Source organism: Ahaetulla prasina, chromosome 6 (assembly GCF_028640845.1).
Source record: "Ahaetulla prasina isolate Xishuangbanna chromosome 6, ASM2864084v1, whole genome shotgun sequence".
Lineage (NCBI taxonomy): Eukaryota > Metazoa > Chordata > Lepidosauria > Squamata > Colubridae > Ahaetulla > Ahaetulla prasina.
Window position 1 is genome coordinate 76,341,366 of NC_080544.1, and position 23,036 is coordinate 76,364,401.

At 38.7% G+C, this 23,036-nt stretch overlaps 1 protein-coding gene across 1 annotated transcript in view; it reads left to right on the forward strand.

The window, feature by feature from the left end:
* Positions 1-479: 479 nt before the first annotated feature.
* Positions 480-23,036, forward strand: part of LOC131201263 (guanylate cyclase soluble subunit beta-2-like) — a 41,422-nt gene continuing 18,865 nt past the window's right edge. Inside the window, exons 1-5 of the mRNA XM_058189067.1 lie at positions 480-546; positions 718-765; positions 17,771-17,844; positions 21,258-21,352; positions 21,989-22,149. Coding sequence (XP_058045050.1) covers positions 757-765; positions 17,771-17,844; positions 21,258-21,352; positions 21,989-22,149 — 339 coding nt within the window. The 5' untranslated portion in view covers positions 480-546; positions 718-756. The remainder of the gene's footprint in view (positions 547-717; positions 766-17,770; positions 17,845-21,257; positions 21,353-21,988; positions 22,150-23,036) is intronic.

The window sequence follows — 23,036 nt, forward strand, 5'->3', positions numbered from 1 at the left end:
TCTTCCATTTGTAAATATATTCACGAGTTCCCTAAAGTGGACTGTCTCTGAGAAATGAAATGTGTACTAGGCCATTATGCCACATGGCCAGCTGTTTCTGAAAATGAAAGGAGTTTCAAAAATAGATCAATGAATGTTAGTAAGTTGCACTGCAGAGAAAAAAATAAATAAAAATAACTTATTGTATCTTATTCATTTACAGATGCATATTTAATATTGTCTGTTGCATAATATTGATATTGAAAATAAGGTTAGGTGAAAAAGGAAAACAAAAACACACTTACTAAGCTATATTAAAACCAGCTGGGTGACAATATGCTTACTACTGCCCCATGTTGAAACTGGGTGGATGGTGTATAGTTGTTCACAAGTGTGCTAATTTAATTTAGTACTTCATGTTAATTAGTGATATACATCTACTGCCAAACCTGTAATTGCACATTTGGAGCAGGCAGCCTGCTAAAAGGGCTTAATCTTTCCTCATGATGAAGTGAAATTAAGGGAAGCCAGTCAGTTTATTTCTGAAATGGCGAAGACTTCAAAACAGTACCACTATTTTAAATATCCCTTTGATTGTTTACAATTTCCTCTTCAGTATTATTTTAGTCCAGTCATTTGTATTTTTATGTGTGGATTTGGGTAATTTTAATTCCTTGATTAAGTGGCTTCACAGAGACCCTATATAGATTTAATGATTGTATTCTTCCATCTCTTTAGATTGCTTCAGTTATTTCACAATATGGCAAACCAGTCCTGATGTGTTGGGTAATATTTCCTGTTCATCCTGCTCAGTAAATTCCTGGGCTCCTACTCCGAAGTTTGTGCTATTTTTATCCAGTGTAAATGAAGCATATTCCTGAAATCATCAGAATAGACTGGACTACTGCTTTGGTTTCTTCTATCCTTCATAATAAGAATATGCAGGTTTTCACAATTTAAATAATGTTTTTTCTAAATTAAAAATGGTTTTTCTAAACAAAAAATAAATTTCTATGACCATGTTTAACATGAAAGATTCCAAGGACTATACAAAATCTCAAAACATTGTCAATTTCAAAAAACTAGTGATAAGGTAATACTAAGTAATGGAAAAAATATTACACCAGTGAAGTAGTTAAATTAAGCTTATTACTTCACTTTATTACAAAGACTAGCAATGTAACATTCATTAACACATAGCACCCACAACATTACAAGATGGAGTTGGTAGTGGCTGCTGTATTTAAGTTATTAGTTTAATCATGTGCTCATTGCAGGAATTCAAATTAAAGTACCCTTACAGCTGCCGTTTGAACCACATGTAAGAGATGCACTGGCTTTATTCTGCACTCTGTAACAAGAGAGGACAAGTCTTCTTTGTGACAACTGTTCATTTGAAATGTAGTAAAATAATTGCATCAACTTTGTCATAACAATGGTTATATGACAATATTTTTCTCTTTTCAGCAACATACACATTAGTTAGTAAAGAGTGCATAGAGTTGTGAAAGGCAGTGGGGAGAAGAATGAATGGACCTTTTTCTAACACTTATCATTTTATCTCTATCTCTATCTCTATCTCTGTCTCTGTCTCTCAATTTCTGTCTCTTTCTCCCTATCTCTCTCTGTATAGCTAGCTAATATGTATCTGTATCCATGGGGTCCTTGGTGCTCTCTGAGATTGACTGTTTGCAGACATTTGATTACCAAACTAGATAATGGCATTAGTGCAAGAAGGGAGTGGGGTTTGATCTCATTTTATATACTAGTGGTTTGACTTTGGTGTTGATGGGAATGATCTTGGTAGTTCCTTGATTAGGCTGCTGTTTGCTTTTGCTTGTTTGTCTACATTAGTAGTTCCTTGAATGGGGTATTGTTTACTTCTTGATTGTTAGTTTCCTTTTTGGTTTTTTGATAGGTCTGTCTGTCTGTCTGTCTGTCTGTCTATCTATCTATCTGCGCATCCATGCATCCACCCTCTTTAAAATATCACATTTGAACTTCAGATGTTTTTGTCACCTTCAATCTGCTTAGTTTTGGTTTGGTAATTTTCATATACACATCTTCCAACAGAAAGTATGATGGAGTTTTTGTGGGCTAAATGGAGTAACATGAGAAACAAATGAAACAGAAATCTTAGAGAATGTCTTTTTAGGCTGTGCTTGTAGAGACTGGATTGAGAGCAACATTCTCAGAAATGTTGGTCAATTTTAAAATGATGTGATACTTCTGTAGCTTTTAAATCTAATATCAGAATATAGTCTGGGGAGTGTTGAAATTTCAATTCCTGGAGAAAGGAGCATCTTCAAACTGTCACTCATGCCTTGGATACTTCTCAATTGGATTATTGTAACACTCTGTTCTTGGGGCTGCCTTTGATGACCACACAGAAGCTATAGGTAGGCAATGATGGTTATACTATGTCAGTGGTGTGCATGTATTCCCACTGCTTTGAGAGCTGTCCTAGTTGCCAGCTGGCTTTTGGGTATATTCAAGGAGCTAGTTATCACCTGTAAAGCCCTGCATGGCACACAGCCTGGTACTTGAAGGACTAACTGTCTCCATATATTCCTGCCCATGAGGCAGGACAGAGTGGGCAGCCTCCAGGTACCATCAGCTAAGCAGGTCATTTTATGGGACCCAGGAAGTATGTCTTCTTACTGAATGGCTCCAGTTCTCTGGAATTGCATCCATTGTATTCTATTTCCCCTCTTTTTGGCCTTTTGTAAACTGTACAACGTGGTTGTTCTCCCAGGCCTTTGGACAGAATTGGGATTTTGTTTCCTGTTAGGTGTTTTATTTTCCCTAGTGATTGGAATTAGAATTAGAATACTGCAAGTGAAAGCATTCCGTGGTGCTCTCTGAATTTGATGGTTTTCTTGCAGATGTTCCATTATAAAATTAGGTAACATCATCAGTGCCCTGATAATGTTAACTGGTTCAGTAGTGAAATAATTTCAAGAAAACCACCAATCTCAGAAAGCACCAAGGATTCCACAGTCAATCTTGATCTACAAATAGTCTCTTCTATTGGTGAAAGCATTACTGCTATTAATAGTAAAAATAATAGTAAAATAGTAAAATAATAATTACTATTATTCTGTGGTGAAATCTGAACTGGTTTATTACTGGTTCGTTGGCTGCGCATGCACGTTGTGTGTGCATGCACAGTGCGCACCACGCACAAAATGTGAGGTGCACCATGCAGTGCGCCCCAAAAGGAGGCATGCAGTAAGTAGAACAGCGGACATGTGTGTGTGTGTGTGATCAGCTGTGGTACACAATCTTTTTTTTAACTTTGCATTGCTTTTAAAAATAAAAAAAAGGCCCCTGATGATTGCGTGGCTTTTAAAAGAATTTTTTACAACCTCTTTGGCCAAATAGGTTGTAAAAATGCTTTTAAAAGTAAAAAAAAAGGCTCTGACGATTGCATGGCTCAGCTGGGCATGGGGGGGCACCAGGGATTTTTGCTACTGGTTCTCTGAACCACCCACCACCATCGCTACCAGATCGGGTGATCCGGTCCGAACCGGGACCGAACCAGGGTGAAATAACCCTGTCCAAACCAGGTCCAAACCAGGTCCGAAATACTCCAGTCCAAACCAGGGGTGAAATACCCCTACTATTATTTGTAATTAAACTCTGATTTAGGATGAAAGTTACAGCATTAAGTTATATGAATTTTTGGATTTTTAAAAATTATGTATGAACCTTATTTTATTTTTCAAGGAAATTAATTTCTTATTGTGATGAGCTAATATGTCTCACTAACCAATTACATGTTAATTTCTTAGCTTAACTTCTTGGCTTATTTTTGCCTGGTTTTATAACCTATTCAAGTTTTCAACCATTCCATTGACATGAATGACCATCTATAAGCAAAAGAAATCAGGAATTGGCCAAGCAATCTATGCATACTTTACTGATCTGCAAGACTGAATATGCTGGATTTTGGCTTCTTCAATTGATTATGGTTCAATACCATATATAAGTACAGTAATTTATTTACACTACCATACATTTGAAGATTCCTTTAAAATATCTTATATTTTATGCTGTTTGGAGGTTTTTAAAATTTAAAATACACTTTCTAATCCAATTTTAGTATGTGGACTGTTGAAACAAGCACAGATATAATGGATAACTATGATAATCTTGGAAATAACACATGAAAATGAGAGCTGACCTCTGAGGATAGGTGCATTTATCAAGCTACTTTGTACTGCATTACACATATTATTACTTTAGATTTCAGTCTTTGGCAGCACCACTGCTGTAATAGAGGTATATTTGCTGTAGGAAATTGCCTTTTGCCAGTTATATTTCTTATTTTTACTAAAAAAAAGAAAAGAAAAAAAGCAACCATTTACACTTCTTAGAAATTTGTTAAAGTAGTGTTTATGCAACATTTGATTTTGCTGTGCATTTCAGTTCTGCTATAACTAATAACATTATTCTTTCAATAATGTTTCCCAATCTTTCATTTTTTCTCCAGTGTTCTAATTCCTGTAATACTAAATATCAATTTCCAAGTGCCATGCACTGAAATAATCTCACAGTAGATACTAATTTTGAGTCCAGATCATTCATAATTCTTAATATTTGTTGCCATCTACATCCCCCTAAACTATTAATTCTTGTTTTTATTGTTTTATATAGGTAGTCTTGGACTTACAAACACAACTGAGCCCAAAATTTCTGTTGTTAGGCGAAACATTTGTTAAAACATACTTATTTATTTGCGCAGGACTGAGTTAGATTTTAAATTTACGGGTTTTAAATTGGGTTTTATTTTTATATATTTTTTAGTTATTGGGCTTTTAGAATAAGTTTTTTAATATTGTTTTTATGCTGTTTTTATGTGTTTTTATTGTTTTATATAGGTAGTCTTCGGGCTTGTCGTTTCTGAAGCCTAGAAACTCTGCACTTGTGTGCTATATAACAAAACCCAAATACAAACGTGATAGAACAAAGAGCATGGGCTAGACAGACATATAGTCCAACTTCATTTCCCCATACTGACCAATCACAGTCTTAATTGGTCTACCTACCAATTTCCTACCTAGCTGTTTCTATTTTTATTCCCCAACAGAGGATATTAAGGATATTAAGGACACTACTACAGATTAAAGAGATGACTGTAACCGAGCAATGTGGGACTTTTGTAATAGGAAATTATTATTAAAAATGCACAGACAATGCTGCCTTTTCAGGCAGCTCTTTAATTGCCTATGACTGATTAAACCAACTTATAAGGGCTGGTATGACTATACGCCAAAGTGCACAGCATGTTGTTGCCTTCACCAAAATAATATTTATTTATTTATTTGCATTTGCCTGCTTTCAAACTGCTAGGTTGGCAGGAACTGGAGCAAAAACAGGAGCTCATCCCATCTCATGCAGCTTGGGTGTCAAACTGCCAGCCTTCCAGTTGACAAGCCCAGCATCTTAAATGCTAGGCTACCGCACCCCACACTCACTGAAGGACTTGGGGCCAATTATTATTTTGTAGTCTAATTTTCTTCAAAGGGCTGTTGTAAAAAAAAACAACAGAAAAAAGTGCTGCACATGCGTTCTTAAATTCTGAAGGAAAGGGCAAATAATAACACTAACTTGGCTCAGACATAAACTATCTGATTTTAGTTTTGGAATGTAGCAGGCAGAGACTTTACTATATTCATAAGTAAACATTTTCTTATGAACATATAATTACTACCATATTTTACAATGTTGAAATGTTATGTTATTAAATGTATGATGCTTTTCTAATCTGCGATTCGTGTAAAGGCATATTTTGGAAATTCTCCCTCTAGTGGGCAAATTGTAACAGTTTTCCATATCATATCTGTATGAAAAACAAAGATAAAATATTGGCAGATTTTAAAAAAAATCTGTAGTCTATACAGCTGCTAGGACCATCCAGTTGCTGGGATATAGGTGGCATATACATTTACTATATTATTATTTATTGGTATAATCAAAGGAAAAGAGCATAACTTTAGTATATGTAGTGTAGGTCTTTTTCTTCACTGTTTTCACTTTGGGACATTTCCTTTGGTACACAGAATGTTAAGGGATTGAGTTGTCCTGCTATGCTTTTTTATAAGAATAAGTAGCTTTGATAGAAAGCTGGAAAGGCCAATTATGTTGCCCATGTGCTCCGCCACCATTGCACTTCCAATTCACTATATAAATCTGCAATCATCAAGTAGATTCTCATTGACCATGGGTAATATGATGAGAAGAATTTATTCTAATGCAGTTTCTCCAGAATCCATGTGTTACTGTTTAACTTGCAACTGAAATGGTAGGCAGAGCAATTCCACTTTTGGAACTAAAGAAAAAGTCTGGAGGCAAGTGGTTTAAAATTATTAGAAGCAAACTTTCTGTGTTCCTCAGCAACTAAGATCTGCACATTCTTGATCCAAATTAAATGTGATTTTCTGTGCTTTATTTTTCATCAGCAATCTTAAGGAGAAAACATAAACCGATATTATCTTTTGGTTTACAGTTGATTCTTTTGCAATTTGAGTTATAATATTTTTGAAGTTGTATGATGTACGTAAATATTAGTTTTAAAAAGGAATGGGATTCAAGCAAAGGAAAGTGAATCAGCCCATCAGTTTGTTTAAAAATGCAGCCATTTTCTCTTCATTTGTTTTGCTCTTGCTTGATGATAATAGCAGAACATCATCAAGTAAAGCTGAAGGATTTTGGCCATGGTTGTATCATTGAAGCCTAATTTTGAGGGGGGTTTTTTGTTTTGGTTTAGAATGATTTGTTATTCCATAAAATATATGTGGTTTATGACTTGTGTTACAAAAGGGTTGCAGAAGGTTCAACCTTAAGGTGTTTTGTAAGCAGAAATTTATATAATATGTGATAGGGTGGAAGATAGTCTAAAAACAAATAATATGCATGTTAAGGCAAAGAGATGCAGAAGAAGAGAAAGACAATAAATAAGATAGATGAATGTAATAAAAAAATAGTAGATTAATTAGAAAAATAAAAGTTTTTGTTGATGATATATCAAGATGTCTTCTGGAATCACCAGGAGTCAAGCCTGGTTTGTTGGCATCTGATCAACTAATTATGTTTCTATAGTTCAGTTCTACATGAAAAACTATTGTTTAGTTACTGGTTTTTAGCAACAAAACCTCTGACCTGACTCATAGACAATTTTGTCTGCTTTCATAGTGTACTGGCTGCTCATTAAAATTATCCTACCAAAAATATGCAATTTGACGAAAGGATTAAGTGGGCCATGCAGTTGCTCCTCACCGCTTGAAGGCACTCTAGAATGCTGACATTCATTTGGATTTTTAACTGGAAAACACCCAGCCACCCTATACTTCAGTTTTCAACTTCAGCACCACAGACCCCTGGACAGCGATGTCCAATTATTGGCGTATTGCAGCTTAAATCAGAGAAAGTTGAGAGGAGGTAGGATCAGAAAGAAGATCTTTCCGCGCTGGCGTAATCCAGTTGCGCTGATCAGTCTTTTCCTCGAGACAGGCCAATAGAACACAATTGCAGTGGATCCCAGAACAGAGTCATTGGATCGCTGCGGGATGCGTGAGCGCGTTGGGGTGAGGGAGAGCATGGGATTGTAAGCAAGCCGCGCCAGCTTGCTGACTCCCCGACTAGCTGCTGACTCCAACCTCCCAGTCTGCGGGAGAAGCTGTTTAAGGGGGATGTCTAGATTTCATCTGGCATTTTTCGAGAAAAGAAAGGCTATATCCACCATATACAAAACAGTAGACATTCTAGCTCTCTAGACCAAGAATCCCAATCTTCGGGAATATGACAGTGTTCCACAATTCGGTCATTTGAGTCATGCGTCAGAATGGTAAGTAGCGATTGCTCTGTGACCACCACCATCACTCCCCGTGGGTTTATTTCTATTTGGAGAGGGATGAGAGGAAGAGGAGAGCCATAGACTTTATGCCGATATATGCCAGTTCAGTTCTGTTACCTTTCTAGCAGAGAAGGACGGGTGGAAACTCGATCCTCATAGCTGTCACTCCAGAACAGCTTTATTAACTTTAGAGGGAATGCTTTCGGACCGATTTCTTTGAAGCATTCTAAAATGATTCCGCTTTGTCAGCGCTATCTCCGATTAAGTGGTTTGCGATCCCATTCCAGTGGTCTCTGGAGGGGCCGATGCAGCCGATGTTCCTCCCACCCCCCCAACTTCAGTCCAATCTCCAATAAAGTCGGAGGAATGCCGCTGATGTCAAAGAGAAGGCGTGGGGTCAACCTTTTTAGATTTAGGAGAGAGCAAACATAAGTACTACGAGTAGTAGAACGGTCTGCGCCCGCGAGTTGAAGTCAAAGAAATATTGCTCCTTCTTGGAGGTGACATTTTGCTTCCCCCCCACCCCGGTTCGGAGGTTGTGTTCGCTGTCCTAGTTGCTCGCATCAAATTCCGAGTAGGTTGAATAGCGATAGCAAGGAAATTACTTGTTCGGCATGCTGCTCCCCATGAAGTACGTGTTAGCCTGGTGTGGGGGCTATACGGTTAATGCATCTGAAAGATAGTAGCTGTGCCGTGGGACATTGGATACTAAAGCCGAATTTCTAAACACAGCTTTACGTTGAGCTCGCAGCTGGCTGAAATTCTTGGCATTGAGTGTCGTTCCTCTGAACGTTTAATATTTTTTTATCTCCTCCTCGGGGACGGCGATGGAGAAGCGCAAATAAGCAAGCGTGGTGGAAATAATCGTTTCCCTTTCTCATTACGTGTCAAGGTTATAAAGTCTGAGAAGGGTTGGTGCTGAGATTTAAGACTTTTAGCTATCTCTAGAGGGCGTCCATGGTATTAAGGGGCATATTTACCTATCCATCTTTAAAACAGCAACAAAAGGAGGAGCTCATTTCACGATGAAGTACTTGGATACCTGGTGTCCTTCAGACCTTTTAAATTACAATTCTCTCCAGAAAGCTTTCTTCGGGATAAAAGAGATTGCCGACTAACTCATCTAACTGGCTCTGTATCTCTGTGATATTGTGATCAGATACTTTTTATATGAATCATATAAGAGGTGGACAATTTTAATGATGAAAGCTGGGTTGATCTTGTATGTCTGACACTTAGTGTTTTCTAATTTTTAAAAAAAATAATACTAAGGAGCCAGATAGATGTACATGTTACTAAATCATGAAAAATGAATAGCGACAGGTTCAAAAGCTACTGAGGGATCGAAATTGTAGAATGAACCTACACTGATTCATTCAACTACCTGAAAGAATCTATACCTAAAATCAAGTAATATTCTGTAAATTGTGCTACCAATAATATAAATCTTTATATTTTCTATGATGACTTCTTATAAAATGAATTCTGTTTCCAAACCAACAGCCCTGCCAGCCAACAGATCACAATATAATTAGATAGGACAAGTATTTCAAATAATCCCACTGGATCAATGGAGCAAAAGCATATTTATTTATTTGTTTGTTTGTTTGTTTATTTATTTAAACAGTGACCCACAAAAGGCTTTAAGAGTTTTTCTTTATATCCCTCCAATTTTTTTAAAATATCAATTAAACATCTCTATTAAAACAGAAAGACTTGCAGTTTTAAAAGGATGAGTCTAAAATACACTGGGATTTATTTATGTAAATATGTACTTATGTAACTATGTACTGCTTTTTATTATTAAGATTTAAAATGGCAGTTTATTTTTCAACTGCTATGTGCTTACATTCTATATGCTAGATAATTTGAGACCTTAAACCTAATTGTCTTTCATTAATGTTCTTCCTCTTTCTGTCCCACTGTGCTTTTAAATGGGAATATATAGCATTATTTTCTCTCCAAAGCACAGTAGTCTAGCTCAGCTCTACCATTCTAATGCTTGTAATACCAGCTGCAAAACAAAACTTGTTTAAAAGGAGTTATTGAATCATAACTGAGCTATATATGAAATTTAGTGTAAGTGCAATTATACTAAGAATTATGTGCAATTGTATCTAAGAAACAAAGATTTTAATTGATGGTATAATTGCCACAATGATGTCTTGAAGCTAAGAAGCACAGATGCTGTAATGATCCTAATTTAAAATTGATTTTCCCATTATTTTAAAAATCAAATGCTATATGCCTTCAACTAAATATGCTCACTTGTAAAATTGAAATAAAATTGAAAAAGTAAAATTATGTACCTTTCTCTATTTCACAAGTTATTGTCAGGACCAAAATGGAGCTAGAATTAGTAATATCATAGGTGATAATTTTAAAACAAAATAAGATGATGATGATGATGATGATGATTTGACTAATTCCTTTTCATTTCTATACTAATTTTATTAAAAATTACAGTTACAAAGGTAAAACTAATACAAAAAAGTGCAGAAAAGAAAAATGGAAAGGAAAAAAAATAAAAATATAGTCAACAAAAAAGAAATGCACAAAGGCTTTCTCCTTCATCAAAACAATTATTTGACCAACTCCTTTTCAATTGTACGTAGTATTCAATACTTTGTTTTGAGAAATTTAATGAAATAATTTGCAACAAGTTTACCAGTTCATAATCTATCTATGTTTGGTATTACCTTTCAAGTGCTAAATAGTTCAATACTTGAAGGATGGTGATCTTTGGATTAATGTGACTTTTTGTAAAATCTACTGAAAAAGTTGTTCCATGTGCTGTGCCTGTGCTGAGCTATGGTTAGCAAAAATAAGCAGATGAACAAAAACAATAAACAAACCCAGGCGTGGCGATATACAAGACCCATGGAAAACTGTTCCTTTAGATAAAACTAGTTGGAGTGATATAGTCACATAAACTGACTTCATACTAAGCTTCTAATCTGGCACTAACGGCAGCTCCACATAGAGTGCTTTATTATAACTCAGCCTGTAATAGAAATTCTTGCCATTCTCCAGTGAAGTGTTAAATTGAAGACATTTCCCATTTTATAGTAAACACATTCATGCAAGATATGACGCCTTTATTGGTAAGCATTCTTAATAATCCCACTTAAAACTGTGTTCCTACTGTCAACAATGTTTGTGCAGTATATTATTTGCCTCTAAACAAAAATATACCTTGAAATTATCACAGTATCAAAGAGTGGTCAAACCACACTCTGATACTTGCAATGAATTCTTGAAGATGGAGCCACAGTTTATCCTAATCAGTTTATTATTTTTCTTTATAAACTGCTGATTTCTAAGGTTCAATGTTCTTGTTCAGATGATTGAGGATTAGTCCAGGGACTGTGAGCCACTGTCTCCCAATACAACCTTCTATAAGGTAAAGGTAAAGGTTCCCCTCGCACATACGTGCTAGTCGTTGCCAACTCTAGGGGGCGGTGCTCATCTCCGTTTCAAAGCCGAAGAGCCAGCGCTGTCCGAAGACGTCTCCGCGGTCATGTGGCAGGCATGACTCAATGCCAAAGGCGCACAGAATGCTGTTACCTTCCCATCAAAGGTGGTCCCTATTTTTTCTACTTGCATTTTTACGTGCTTTCGAAACTGCTAGGTTGGCTGAAGCTGGGACAAGTAACGGGAGCTCACCCCATTACATGGCAGCACTAGGGATTCGAACTGCCGAGCTGCCAACCTTTCGATCGACAAGCTCGTCCTATAATGGTATATCCACTTTTACCCCAAATAGCAGCAGACAATACTATATGGGTGAAACCATGTGACAAAATGTTGATAAAGAAAAAAATTCAATAATAGTAGTATTAATAATAATAATAATATATTAAATTCATAAGCTCTCTGAATCCTAGCAACTATGTGTGGTCTATAATTGCTGAAAGGTTTAAAAACAAAGAACAATAAAAATAAAAGCACAAAAACAGTGGAACACAAAAGACCAACATTGGCTAAGAAAACAACTCAGAGGAGAAAAGGAAGGAAGGAAGGAAGGAAGGAAGAAAAAGAAAGAAAGAAAGAAAGAAAGAAAGAAAGAAAGAAAGAAAGAAAGAAAGAAAGAAAGGGGTGTCAGTTGTCTTTTCCAAATCCTAGGTGAAAAGCCAGGTCTTTAGGGCCCTTCAAAATACCAGTAGAATGGAAGATATTCAAATTTCAGGGGAAATGATTCCAGAAGGCAGATGCTGCTACAGAGAAGGTGTACTTTTGGGCTACCGAAAGATAGCATTGTTTTGTTGAAGAAATCCAATATTGCCAGAACAAGCCAGCTGGACAGGTAGTATGAAAAATAGGAGATCCGACAAGTCACTAAACCTGTGCCATGTAGAGGTTTATAGATAGTAACTAGCATCTTGTCTTGCATCTGAAGCAAACTGGCAACTGTGTAGCTTGTAAAGCAGAGATGTTATATCAGTTTATTGAGACATGCCCATTACTGCTGCATTCTGGACCTGTTAAAACTTTTGGGTGGCCTTCAAAGGCAGCCCCATGTAGAGTGCATTGGAATAGCAAAGTCGTGAAGTATAAAATCTTTTATATATGTTCACTTAAGAAATGTTTGCAAAGATTGCATAACAGGCATATAATCACTTTATACATTGGTACAGAAACAATAAGATACAAAAATATGCAGTACATAGTAGCAGAGCCAAGCACTAGATGACTCATCAGCTCTTTATTCAACACAGCCTTGCTTAGAAAAATGTAAAGAAGCTTCAGTTTACTGTTATCTGGAAGTCAGCCTAGAGGGCAGGCATATTTTAGAAAATAAATAGCCCCTTTGCCAAATAGGTTAAAAACAGAGGCCTTATAGTTCTAGAATATCTTGGTTGCTTCAAGATTCTTGCTCTAGTTTACTTTTATTGGCTAAAGTCCATTGCTACATTTCTCTTTCTTTTTCTCTTTCTGCCTTCCATTGAGGATCTATATATTGCACGAATCAAAAAGAGGGCTGTAAAAATATTTACAAATCTCTCACATCCTGGACATAAATTGTTTCAACTCCTACCTTCAAAACGACACTATAGAACACTGCAAACCAGAACAACTAGACACAAGAACAGTGTGTTTTTCCCAAACGCCATCACTCTGCTAAACAAATAATTCCCTCAACACTGTCAAACTATTTACTAAATCTGCACTACTATTAATCTTCTCATCATTCTAATCACCCATCTCCTTCCACTTATGATTGTAACTTTGTTGCTTGTATCCTTACGATTTATACTGAAATTGATTGTTTCCTGATTGCTTAATTATAGCCTATGACTATCATTAAGTGTTGTATCATTAAGAGTTAAATTTGTACTCTATGACTATCATTAAGTGTTGTACCTTAGAATTATTGATGAACATATCTTTTCTTTTATGTACACTGAGAGCATATGCACCAAGACAAATTCCTTGTGTGTCCAATCACACTTGGCCAATAAAAATTCTATTCTATTATTATTATTATTATTATTATTATTATTATTATTATTATTATTATTATTATTATTATTATTATTATTATTATTATTATTATTAATTCGATTTTTATACCGCCCTTCTCCCGAAGGACTCAGGGCGGTGTACAGCCAAAAATAAAAACAAGCAATACAATATACAATTTAAAATACAAATTAAAAAACTTATTTTATAATTGGCCTAAAAAACTTTAAAATATATAAAACTAAAACCCCATTAAAATTAATAAGAGATAATTTAAAATTAATAAAATTTAAGCCAGCCCCGCGCGAATGAAAAGATGTGTCTTCAGTTCGTGGCGGAAGGTCCGAAGGTCAGGTATTTGGCGTAAACCTGAGGGAAGCCTGCCCAGAGTGTGGAGCCCCACAGAGAAGGACCTTCCCCTGGGGGCCGCCAGCCGACATTGCTTGGCGGACGGCACCCTGAGAAGTCCCTCTCTGTGAGAGCGTACGGGTCAGTGGGAGGCATGCGGTAACAGCAGGCGGTCCCGTAAGTACCCAGGCCCTAAGCCATGGAGCGCTTTAAAGGTAGTTACCAAAACCTTAAAGTGCACTCGAAAGGCCACAGGTAGCCAGTGCAGTCTGCGCAGGAGCGGTGTTATATGGGAGCTACGCGTAGCTCCCTCTATCACCCGCGCAGCTGCATTCTGGACTAACTGAAGCCTCCGAGTGCACCTCAAGGAGAGCTCCATGTAGAAAGCATTACAATAATCCAAGCGAGAGGTAACGAGCGCATGAGTGACTGTGCACAAGGCATCCTGATCAAGGAAGGGGCGCAACTGCCGAACCAGGCGAACCTGGTGGAAGGCCCTCCTGGAGACGGCCGTCAAATGATCTTCAAACGACAGCCGTTCATCCAGGAGGACACCTAAGTTGCGCACCCTATCCTTTGGGGCCAATAACTCGCCTCCAACAGTCACCCGCGGCTGCAGCTGACTGAATCGGGGTGCCGGCATCCACAGCCACTCCGTCTTGGAGGGATTAAGCTTGAGCCTGTTTCTCCCCATCCAGACTTGTACGGCTTCCAAACACCGGGACAGCACTTCAACAGCTTCATTGGGGTGGCCTGGGGTGGAAAAGTACAGCTGGGTGTCATCAGCGTACAGCTGGTATCTCACCCCAAAGCCACTGATGATCTCACCCAACGGCTTCATATAGATGTTGAACAGAAGGGGCGAGAGGATCGACCCCTGCGGCACCCCACAAGTGAGGCACCTCGCGGTCGACCTCTGCCCCCCTGTCAACACCGTCTGCGACCGGTCAGAGAGATAGGAGGAGAACCACCGATACACGGTGCCTCCCACTCCCAATCCCCCCAACCGGCGCAGCAAGATACCATGGTCGATGGTATCAAAAGCCGCTGAGAGGTCTAATAGGACCAGGGCAGAGGAATAACCCCTGTCCCTGGCCCTCCAGAGATCATCCACCAATGCGACCAAAGCTGTCTCCGTGCTGTATCCAGGTCGGAAGCCGGACTGGAATGGGTCTAGATAGACGGTTTCATCCAGGTATTGGGGTAGCTGTCGCGCCACAGCACTCTCTACAACCTTCGCAACAAAGCGAAGGTTGGAGACTGGACGATAATTACCTAAAATAGCTGGGTCCAGGGAGGGCTTCTTGAGGAGGGGTCTCACCACCGCCTCTTTCAAGGCAGCAGGGAAAACCCCTTCCAACAAAGAAGCGTTGATAATCCCCTGGAGCCAGCCTCGTGTCACCTCCTGAGTGGCCAGTACCAGCCAGGAAGGACACGGGTCCAGTAAACATGTAGTGGCGTGAAGCCTCCCCAACAACCTGTCCACGTCCTCGGGAGCCACAGGGTCAAACTCATCCCAAACAGACTCAACAAGACGTGCCTCCTCTCCCTCGCTTGAATCATCCTAATTTCGGTCCAGACCATCCCGGAGCTGAGCGATTTTATCGTATAGATAACCACTAAACTCCTCGGCATGTCCCTACAACGGGTCATCCCGCACCTCCTGATGAAGGAGGGCGCGGGTCACCCAAAACAGGGCGGCCGGGCAGTTATCTGCCGACGCAATGAGGGTGGAGGCGTAGGAGCGCCTCGCCTCCCTCATTGCCACTAGGTAGGTCCTAGAATAGGACCTAACTAGTGTCCGATCAGCTTCGGAACGACTGGACCTCCAGGTGCTCTCTAGACATCTTCTCTGGCGTTTCATCTCCCTCAGCCCCTCGGAAAACCAAGGGGCCGGATGAGATCTGCGCCGGGTCAGAGGCCGCAAAGGCACAACACGGTCCAAGGCCCCAGCCGCGGCCTGCTCCCAGGCCGCAACTAGTTCCTCAGTCGTGCCGTGGGCCAGATCCTCAGGGAATGGCCCAAGCTCCGTCAGGAACCTCTCAGGGTCCATCAGGCGCCTGGGACGGAACCACCGTATAGGTTCCGTCTCCCTGCGATGGTGGATGGCAGTTCGGAAGTCTAGGCAAAGGAGAAAATGATCGGACCATGACATCGGTTCTGTTACTAAATCATCTAATTCCAGATCATTTAACCACTGTCCAGAGATATAAAACAGGTCCAGCGTGCCTCCCCCCATGTACGTAGGGCCATCATTTACCCGAATCAGGTCCAAGGCTGTCATGGAAGCCTGGAACTCCCGAGCTGTAGTCGATAACAAGCCAGCTGATGGTAGGTTGAAATCCCCCATGACTATGAGTCTGGGGGTCTCAACCGCCACAGCGGCAAGTACCTCCAACAGCTCGGGCAGGGCTGTGGTCACGCAGCAAGGAGCCAGGTACGCGATCAACAAGCCCAACTGATTCCTATGGCCCCATCTCACATAGAGGGATTCACAGCCGGCAATCTGAGGAACAGTGGCCTCCCTCAGCTCTAGATCTTCCTTAATGACAACCGCCACCCCCCCACCCCTACCTTGGGCCCTCGGCTGATGAAATGCTCGGAAACCTGGAGGGCATAGCTCAACAAGGGGAACCCCCCCCTCTGGACCCAACCAGGTCTCCGTAATGCCCATAAGGTCCGCGGACTCCCCCTGAATAAGATCGCAAATCAGGGAAGCTTTATTAGCCACAGACCGGGCATTACATAACGTCAACCGAAGATCCAAGCTCTGAGGATCATGGCTGCCCGAGGAACGGGTAGGGACTGAGGGGCCGGAGCACGTGATCGCCTTCAGACATATTCTATTCTATTCTATTCTATTCTATTCTATTCTATTCTATTCTATTCTATTCTATTCTCTTTCTGTTATTTCAGATTGATCTCACTTAGCTTAGCTTCAATATTTATGGCCATCTTCCAAATTTTAGTCATTGTGATTACTAGAGAAAAATGTTACATCTTCTGAAACATACCCTACAATTGACAACCAAAATCTGTGAAAACCATACCAGTCTTGGCTCTCCTTCATTATTTCATTAATCTCTTGTTAACATTTGGATTCCAACTATCTCTTTCTGCTTTCAAAAATATTGTTGGAGAGCAACCATCCCAGTCAGAGGGAGGTCTTGAGAGGGGAATTAGTGTGGATTTACCACATAAACACAAGATGGCAAGGTCTGACATCCCCTCCCACCAAATGCCTTTGAGCCTTATTTGGTCTTTCCTGTATAAGCTGCCAGTTCAGGGAGATTCCTGTATTAAAGACAGAGAGCAATAAAGTAGTTAGTTCGAATTTACATGTGACTGGTTGTTTGAAGCTGGTTGTTTGAATCTACAGTTATAGTATTCTAGCCTATTGTATTATAAGCAATACTAGATGGTCAAGAGAATATAATCCAAACAGTAGCAACTGTAATACAATTCATTTATCCTTCAGTAAAGAACTACGGAATTTTACTATTAACATTGAAATCTAAGTAATGCAATTTTATTTTTCACATAAGGTATAACAATATCAGTACCTACTAATAATCTTTGAGTATAGCAAGTAACAGAATTACAGTGATACCTATGAATTAATATTACTTTAATTAAGAAGAGAAAGAGCAACAAAAGTGGGATGGAGAGATCAGGAGTTCAAACATCAATGTACTTTAGTCACAATCAGTAAAAAACAAACTTAGATGGAAGCTCAACACACAGATAGATTCAATCAAAAATAGACTTGATTTTCAACAGAAGTCTACAGATCTCTCAGCAAAAATTGATACAACTTTTACCAATGAAAAATAAATATGGGAGAAATAGCCACTTTGGTTACAGATCATGGAGAATGTAGCAAAATATTTCTTGAAGATAACCTACTGAAAAAAGCTATTATTAATGTTTATTTTGGTGTTTTAATCCACTGGAATGTCTTTGTTTATAAATGTTAATAACTTTTCCATTGCAATTCTACTACATTAAAAGATCCAGGTATAGGGTTTGTAAAGAAATATAATACAAATGTAAGAATTATTGAGAATCATATAGTGCCATATTAATTCTCTTTCTCTATATTTCTTACTTCTGTTTTTACAGTATGGATTTATAAACACATGCCTAAAGTCTCTGGTGGTTGAAAAATATGGTGAAGAAATATGGGAAAATTTAAGGTAAGTTAGCCCTAGAAAAATTATTCAGAAAGTTCAAATGTTAGGAATTGCTTAAAGCCATTATAATAAGGTGTATCAAATCCTTTGACAAAGTCTAACAGATTTATTAGACTCATGAAATTATGCAATGGGGCTTGACAGATTATGCAGTAATTAATCTATTATTAATACGGCTGAGCCAAGCTTTGATGGGGTTCTTTGATAAAATTTTGAATGAAGTTCTCTTCTGAAGGGAAATCCTGAACTTTATTACCCCTTGAAGCACTACATTGGACCAGTCATCCTGTTTCAATTCAGAAGCAAACCCCCCCCCCCAACCAACTTTTTTTCAATCCAGTCAAAGGCTACAGCTAAAACTAATCCTCCTGCCTTGTTGCTTTGGTTCAAGGCACCAGAGGCAGAGCAATTCAGTTTTGCATGTTAAAGCAAGACTCACCATGGCAATATGATTTGAGGCAAGGCCTTGATGCAGAACAGAGTCACTTCCAAAAGACCTACTTGTTAAGTAGTTTTCTGGGTCTCATGGCCAATCTTCAAATGGTAAACCCTGCTGCTCTATGGTAATTGAGGATAGGTAAGAGAAAAGGAAGCGTTATATCACATGTCTGCCACTACTACAGCAACAGTAGGCCTGAGACCAGGGGAGAAATCCAGCAGGTTCTGACAGGTTATGGAGAACCGGTAGCGGAAATTTTGAGCAGTTCAGAGAACCGGCAAATACCACCTCTGGCTGGCCCCAGAATGGGGTGGGGATGGAGATTTTGCAATATCCTTCCCCCAGGAGTGGGGAGGGAATGGAGATTTTGCAATTTCGTTCCCCTGCCACGGCCACCAAGCCACAGCCACCAAGCCACATCATGCTCACCACACCACGCCCACAGAATCAGTAGTAAAAAATTTTTGATTTCACCACTGCCTGAGACCAATGAAGGCTTCCCATTACTGTCTTTATCATCCTAAATGTTGTCTTCTTCTCTTGACTATTGTGCAAGGAGAATCTGTTCTTCCTTTGCCACCCGGAATACAAGGCATATATCCTTCAATCCCATCTGACTTCAGACTCTTTAAAAAAAACCTAGTGCCATACTTTGGCTATGGGGATTTTCCTTTATCTCTTTGCAACCATTTAGTGATTGTTTGGATTTTTTCAGCCCAGACATGATAGGTCTACTGTATTTTCTCACTCCATATGCTTTACAAGCAGAAATAAGCTAAAGAGTGATAAAGATAAGTTGCAACCATCAAGGAAGTCACCTGAACTTCTGACGGCATTGCTTTTAGCTGCTGCAAAACGGCTAATTTTGAAATAGAATCATTTTCCTCCCTCATCTATTTCAGTGGTGGGTTTCAACCAATTCTGGTGAATTGTTAGCTCCGACTTTCAGCCATGCGCGAAGTGGTTCTTTCATTCTTTTAAGTGGGCCCACAAACCTATATTTCTGCTTCCAAAGCCAGCTGATCAGAGTGGCAGAGTGGATTGCTGCTCTTCAGCTGTTTTCCTTGGTCTCAGCAACACGGAAGTTCAATTTTCTGCAAACTGCGCGCTCACACACAGCACACATCTGGTGCACAGATGTTTAGTGAATCAGTTGTTAAACCAGTAGGATCCCATCCCTGATCTACTCCTTCCTTTCTTCCTTCCTTCCTTTTTTTCACCATTCTTTTTTCTCCCTCCACTATTGTATTTAATTACTCTAGATTTTCAGATATGGTGTTCTTATCCCTCACAGTCAGATTTCTTGACTGACCCATGTGGGAATCCAGACTCCAAGCTAGCTTTCTCACCTACCTTGATAATATTTACAACATCACTTTTTTTGTTTTGTTTTGTTTTGTTTTCTCAATGCACATTTGCAGTTCTAGATTAAAGTAGAAATCTATTTTGAAGCAATAAATCAAATTACATAGTTCCAAATAAAGCATGTGAAGGATCCACTTTTTTTCTGCTGCTTTGGGGAATTCTTACAGACAATTATAGTGGTGCAATTTCAGTTCCATATATGAAGAACACTGAGAAGGTGATCATGTACAGGTAGTCTTCATTTGACAACTTGCTCAACAACCGTTCAAAGTTACAACAGTGCTGGACTAGTAGTATTTACAACTGGTCCTCAAAATACTAGCCATCCCAGCAGCCCTGTGGTCACTTGAAAGCACAATCTGGGTCCTTGGCAACCAGCTTGCACTTAGTGGTTGCATCCCTTTGTCACATAGTTGTCATTTGTTACTATCAGCTTCCAAAGCAAAGTCAATGGCAGAGAAAGCAGAGTAAGTTGTGAGTTGCTCTACTAAGTCATTCACATCCTCCCCTGCTCAGCAGCAGCCTTGCCGTTCTCATGCCATGCTTCACACCAAACGTTACCTGCTTGCTGGCCTGCTTTTAAATCACCTGAGCTCATATAATGACTACAATTCTTGCTTAACAATGACAATGAGAAGTGCTGGGATTGCTGTTGCTAAGTGCAATCAATTGATGTTGTACGTTACGATCATATTGCTTAGCAATGGAAATTCTGGCCCAATTATCATCATTAACCAAGGACTACCTGTAGTGGAATAGACTTTCTGACAATAGCATGAAACGCCAGCTAATGGGATTGATCACTTCAATAAACTCTGTATAATGAAACTAATGTTAACTATCTCACTCTTGGGTTGTTGAATTCATGCTCCCGTGCTGGACTTTCCAACAGGGAGTTCAGCTTAGCTCTCAGAATTCTAAATATGAGCATTGGCCCAAACTTTTATTGTTCATCAAAGAAGGTGAGGTGGGAAGGCTACAAATGCCACTTTCTCTGTACCAGACCTTTTCTCTCCAGCTTGCCAATTTTTATTTCTGGATTGCTTTTCTTTTTTTAAACTCTCTTGTTTCCATCCTTTTGCTTGTTGAAGACTGTTTTTGCAGAAACATTCCTTTGACTGATAGTGAACTTCAGTTATATTCCACAGACTGATAAAAATATACTGAATGGCAGATTCTGAAGAAAACATATTCTATCATTATGTAATGAATAGGTCATAAATAATTAGGTTATGATGTCATTGCTCGGTTACTGTTTTGATGGTTTCATAAATAGTGTTAATATAATGCTGTATATAATACTGTATGTTGCCTGTGTTGTTACACTGATGAACAAAGAAGATAGAATTAGTACTTGCAATATAAAATCTATATATATATATATATAAAATTTGCTCGAGGTATACCATCAGTCACACTTTGCTTCTCTTTGATTAAAGATTTATAACTTTTGCACTTCCATGTTAATCAAGACATAGGTTTGTTTCTTCCCAAAATGATCAGAAAGTATGGCTTCTACTTTTCTCATTAGATTTGAAAACTTAACTTCCTAATTTTATATATACACACACACACAGTTATGAGATTTGTTTGCTTTGTCTTTTCGCTATAGAGTCCAAACTGGAGTACAGGATACTTTTTTTACTTTTGAAGTTTATAAAGATGAGATCACAATGCAACTTATTGACAAGGCATGCCAAATGTTAGGTATGTATCGTTTTGAGCTAATGCCAAGAACAAGGCATTATCATTATCATCAACATCATCACCCCCGCTACCACTAACAACCACCATTATCATCTTGATAAGTATTTTTTTAATGTATCTTACCATTTATCCTATTGTAGCCTGTGACCATTGCTACAAGCTAGAATTATCAGGAATAGGACCCAGTTACATGTTCCTGAAATGCTGTCATTTTTCTCCCACATTACAATGCAATAGGTTTTCAGGGCAGGCAAATTGAGGCTTTGCAGCAAAGTTTCCCCTGATATTAGATATGGAGAAATTGTGACAAACAACTGAACAAATGCATGTAGATTGAAATGAAAATCTCTCTTCCTCCCTCCCTCCTCCCTCCTTCCCTCTGTGTGTGAGTGTGTATGTATGTGTGTATGTGTTTGTGTGTGTATGGCATATCCAATTGGCATAGCATGCTCCCTGCATGTTTTCAATGTCTGGAGATCATAAAAAGTAAATTATGGGTGTGCATCAAACTGCTTCTGAAGAATTGGGGGACAATATTGGTGGTGATGTGGGCGTGTTCTGAATTAACCTGAATTAACTGGTTTCTAATCTTGAAACATGAAATTGTAATATTGTAATATATATTTATTTTCCTAGATGTTTCCCCTGATATGGTCCTAAAACAATTTGGAGAATATTTCTTTGAATTCTGTAAACAGTCAGGTTATGACCATATGCTGAGAACGCTGGGAGGAAATCTGTATGAATTTATAGAGAACCTGGATGCATTACACAGTTACCTCAGTCTGTCTTACCAGGCAAGTAGAAATGAATTCTATAAGAACAGAAGAGAAATCTGATTCTTCATTATGAATTCACTCATCTTCTCAATAATAAGATAGGAAAATTATGATGTATATATATGTGTGTACATGTGTGAGTATGTGTGTGTGTATCTATGGGCACACATAAATACATGTATTTTATGAATTCTGATGATTTACTTGGTTGATAAAATCTGATTCCCATTTTAAATATGCATGTTTTTATCAAATCAAATTCTTTTCATTAGACAACCAGCAATAATATTTTTATTATTACTGTGACCTTACTATCGTCAGAATCAAGGCACTTCTGTTGTAATCCTAAGAAAGATTTATCTTTGGAGATTCTAACTGGATTCAGGAAACATCAGTGAGATACTACAGTTTCCCTCACTTTCCATTAAATGCCAGCTTCAGATGATAGATTTTTCCTAAGAGTGCAACAGACAGGAAAACATTAAATTCCCACAATGCATAAAGACTTTCTAGGGGATGATGTTTATCAAAAGGAAACCTGTATGAAAAGTAGCAAGTTGTTTGACAGAAAGAATAGAAAGACTTAATTGTAGAATCCCTGCTTGCACTTCTACCACTGGGGCTCACAATTAAAAAAAATAATTGTAGTATGCAGTGGGAAAGAAAGCCTCTAGAACTTGGTGTGTGATAGTAGATTAGACGAAAATTAATCTGATGTATTATAAAGATGATGGACATGTTGAAAGATGTTGTAATGCTTCCACACTGCTACCAGTATCAGGGAGCAGATTTCTGATGCCTCAAAAAGAGCAACAATTGCAAGATTTCTTTTACTCCGATATCAGTTATTAAAATATGCTTGTGGGCCACCATGGAGGAATGGTTGATGATTGGACAAAACTTGC